Source organism: Sinocyclocheilus grahami, unplaced genomic scaffold (assembly GCF_001515645.1).
Source record: "Sinocyclocheilus grahami isolate Dianchi unplaced genomic scaffold, SAMN03320097.WGS_v1.1 scaffold671.1, whole genome shotgun sequence".
NCBI lineage: Eukaryota > Metazoa > Chordata > Actinopteri > Cypriniformes > Cyprinidae > Sinocyclocheilus > Sinocyclocheilus grahami.
The window spans coordinates 508,920-513,116 of NW_015505850.1; the positions used below are offsets into that span (position 1 = coordinate 508,920).

Below are 4,197 nucleotides of genomic sequence, written 5' to 3' on the forward strand. Positions count from 1 at the left end.
CCAGCAGAACAAAACGGTGTCTGATACTATTACGCTTGTATCAATGGATGGATTTTCATATTCACGCGCCGTTGGAAAAACATGACGTTTCGCCGACGAACAGCCAACCACACCTCTGCTCTCGTAGGGGCTATAGTGAGCCGACAGCCAATCACAGGCGCTCAAGACTTGGCGGTAGCCAATAAGATTCCTGACTGTATACTGTGACTCTCGTGAGCGGAGGGTTCTGCACGCACTTGGAAGAGCGCGCGTCGGTGTTATTATTGTACTTCAAAGCCCCCTTATCTAGGCGTCCACAGAGGCTGCAGATAGAGAAGGCTGGTGAGTTTTACCATAATATGCTTGTCAAGGCCTTAACTATTTTTCAAAAAAACGTCGTATATTACAACACCTTTTCCCTTGGTAGTTGCGTATTTGGGGAAAGCAGCGCGACCAGTCATTCAGCCAGTGCGCTTAGTTACGTTACACAGTGAAATGTCCTGACTGAAAAAATCTTCTGAAGATAAAACATGGTTGCTTTTTCCTTGTGAAATGACAGTATTCTATTAGTATTTAATGGGATGGGCTGCGATATTTGTCAGGTAGCCATCCCAGCTAAAGCAGTTAGGTTTTTGGGGTCTCAGTTAAAGCTGTTATTGTGTGAACCAGTGAGTGGCATGCTCACATACAGACTAAAATAACACCTCGAATAGATTTAACTTACCAGTCCCGAGGGAATGTGCTAGTCATTTTGTGCATTTTTCCGCTCTGGTTATTCAGAACGGGACGTTTCGCGGCCGTGTTCAGTAATATAATATGGCTGGCTTGCGGAGTGCGTTTGCCTATGAGTGGCGGGGGATGGAGACGGACGGGGTGTAAACACCATTCAACTCGACTAATAAAATACAATTCAGCCAAGCTCGTTTGCACTGCTTTTTAAACTCGTACGAAAACCCGAGGGTCTGTTTAATGAACGCTGGTGTTTTCCAAGTAAAAGCGCGCAAGGAAGAGGGTTTACAATTATATGTATATTGTTTCCCACCGCCGGTGTTGTGTGTGTATGCGGCTCAGACTGGCAGACATAAAGAGAGAGAGTGAGGAAGCCATGTTGGCTCTGCTAGCTGTGCTCATGTGGCTCCAGTTGAACGGCGGACTTACGAGAGCGAAACTCCCATTGCATAGCGCTCATAGTTACAGACACTGTGTCCATACAGAGCAACTTCTTCCATAGGGGAAAATAGGGAAAATATAGGAAAGCGACGGGCCAGGGGCGAGGAACGGACGAAGTGCGGTGATTTAGGGTCCTCGAAATTACCCAGGAATGTGGGAGGAGGCAATTGATGGGGACTTTCTCTCATGAAGATGGCTTTTTCAAAATGGAAGAAGAAATATTATTGTTGCACCGTTTAGGCATTTTAAGGCGGTCCCTATGTAATAAACCTGCCCGCTCTTGGGCGACGCTTCTGTGAATGTTCCGTTAATGTAAAATACACATAAAAGTTTGATATATATATACACACACACATACACGTGTAGGAAGTGTTTGCATCATAATTGTAAAAGAATCCAAATTATAAAAGAGTATAGCATGTCACTTTCATTTATTTGAGAATATCTTTTTTCAAAGAGGGGAAAGATGGGGAAAGATCCAAGGAAGCCCAGAGGAAAGATGTCCTCTTATGCCTACTTTGTGCAAACCTGCCGTGAAGAACACAAAAAGAAGCACCCTGAAGCCAGTGTAAACTTCTCTGAATTCTCTAAGAAGTGTTCAGAGCGATGGAAGGTACTTTCTGAAAAACGCTGATAAATATTATGCCATTATAATATGGAAATGTTGTGCTTTTAGGCTTATTTGGGAACATCTTTGCAAAAATCAGCTTTTTAATGTACCTTGCACTTTTTGATACAGCCTTTTCTCATTCTGAACAGACACTGTCTGCCACAGAGAAGGGTAAGTTTGAGGATATGGCCAAGCAAGATAAGCTTCGCTATGAGAGAGAAATGAAAAACTACATTCCACCGAAGGGTGAGAAGCAGAGGCGATTTAAGGATCCCAATGCTCCCAAGAGACCACCGTATGTTCACGCTGTGCACTCCTATTGCAAAGTAACATTTTTCAAGATGGTTTGTTTTAATGCATGTTTTTCCCCTCCCAAGGTCAGCATTCTTCATTTTCTGTGGTGACTACCGCCCTAAGATTAAGGGGGAGAACCCAGGTCTGTCCATCGGAGACATTTCCAAGAAGCTTGGAGAAATGTGGAATAGCTCATCGGCTGAGGTGAAGCAGCCCTATGAGAAGAAAGCAGCAAAGCTTAAGGAGAAGTATGACAAGGTAAAGTTTCTTTTGTCTTTTTTCCCTGAACAGTCTTCAGTATTCTCAAACTTGCTACATTGTGGATGCATCCTGATCAATTTGTTAATGTTTTTGTCTTCTGTAGGATATTGCCCTATACCGCACAAAGGGAATTGCAGGCTTGTCCAAAAAAGATGGTGGGGAGGATGATGATGAGGATGAAAATGAAGAAGAGGAGGAGGAGGAGGAGGAAGAAGATGATGAGGAGGAGGATGAGTAGATTAGCTACTGATGTAGCCTAGGTTCTTGTTCATGCCATAAACCCAATTGTACATGAATCACATCTTCAAACGTAATACAGCAGAAACAAGAATTGTTAGGCTGTGTTTATGCTACGTTTTTAAGATGTACAGTGTTATTCTCCTTTTGTAAAGTTAACACTATGTGTCTTCAGTCTTCAGATTTTTTTAAATCTTTGTTTTCGTTAATGGAAGTTCTTGCCAGGAACAGTTTAAGGTTTAATTATATGAATTTAACTGTTTCTCTGAAGGTGCATAGCACAATTATCTGGTTTATGTAGATCTGTATCATATTAGTTTTTAAAAATATTTTTCGTATTTGCATAAGGTCCTTTGAATACCACTCTAATTACAAGAATGCAGCTTTGTTTGACCTTCAAGAATGTGTCTGAAGTAAACATTTCTTTTTTTAGAAAACTGTCCTGTTTTTTTCTTCTGTAGCTACTGTAGTGACGTAATTACACAAAATATACTTAATATCTGCAGTGACTGTATCAATGATGAGCGATTCTTCCTCATCTAAGAAGTGTAATCTTTCCATGTATGCGTTGTACTATGAACTGGTTCATCAATATTGCAATATCAATTAAGAAATGATCTGCATCAGCCAATTAAACATTGTAACGTTTTTGCGAAATTTTTCAAGTATCTAGTTATTATGTGCAATATAGATACATTTCAGAATGTTGCTTCACACAAAGATCTGCAACGTTGTTGCATTAAGTTGTGCTCTGATATACAAATTAATGCTGTGTAATGGAGCATGTTATCAAAAAATGTAGACTCTTTCACTCTTATCAGACAGCATAAACGTAACCTGAAAATCATAATGTTTTGGTTAATGACTTGAAATATCCACTAGTGACTGAAATTAGTGTATATTATGGAATACGTAAATAGACCCTGTGGCCTTGATGTGTAACTGCTTTGTTTACTATTACTACACACACATCGATGATGTCATCTTATTCAGGTTTCATCTTGATGTCCTCTACAAGGACTAATACTGCAAGGCAGTGTGTTCTAAAGCCCCTATTTCAATCATTGTAACTGCAGTTTTGTGGTTAAATGACTTCTGAAATGTATGCTTGTAAAATAATTTTTTCCTGAGGATGGTACTCCCCTAGTTATGCTTGGAGACTTCAACATCCACCTAGATAAACCTCAGGCTGCAGACTTCCACACTCTGCTTGCTTCTTTTGATCTCAAGAGAGTATTATATGGCTACTCACAAATCAGGCAACCAACTGGACCTTATTTACACACGACACTGCTCCACTGATCATGTACTTGTTACTCCACTGCACACCTTGGATCACTTCCTCCTCACTTTAACCTCAACATGGTTCCTGACACAACACATACCCCTACACATGTCACTTTTCGACGTAACCTACGCTCTCTCTCACCCTCCTGGCTATCTGCTATGGTTTCATCTTTGCTTCCTTGCCCTGAACAGTGATCATCTCTTGATGTTAATCGTGCTACTGAAACTTTCTGCTCCACTCTTACGTCTTGTTTAGACACTGTCTGCCCCTTTTCTTCCAGGCCAGCTCGTACCACCTCTTCTGCCCCTTGGCTATCTGATGTTCTCCGTGAGTATCGTTCTAAGCTCAGAGCTGCAGA

At 41.2% G+C, this 4,197-nt stretch overlaps 1 protein-coding gene across 1 annotated transcript; it reads left to right on the forward strand.

Annotated features, from left to right (window-relative positions):
• Window positions 1-224: 224 nt before the first annotated feature.
• Window positions 225-3,287, forward strand: LOC107559000 (high mobility group protein B1-like). The gene is made up of 5 exons (XM_016242707.1): window positions 225-321; window positions 1,609-1,762; window positions 1,909-2,054; window positions 2,137-2,311; window positions 2,418-3,287. The coding sequence occupies exons 2-5, from the start codon at window positions 1,616-1,618 to the stop codon at window positions 2,550-2,552; spliced, it is 603 nt and encodes a 200-aa protein (XP_016098193.1). The 5' UTR covers window positions 225-321; window positions 1,609-1,615; the 3' UTR covers window positions 2,553-3,287.
• The last annotated feature ends 910 nt before the right edge of the window (window positions 3,288-4,197 follow it).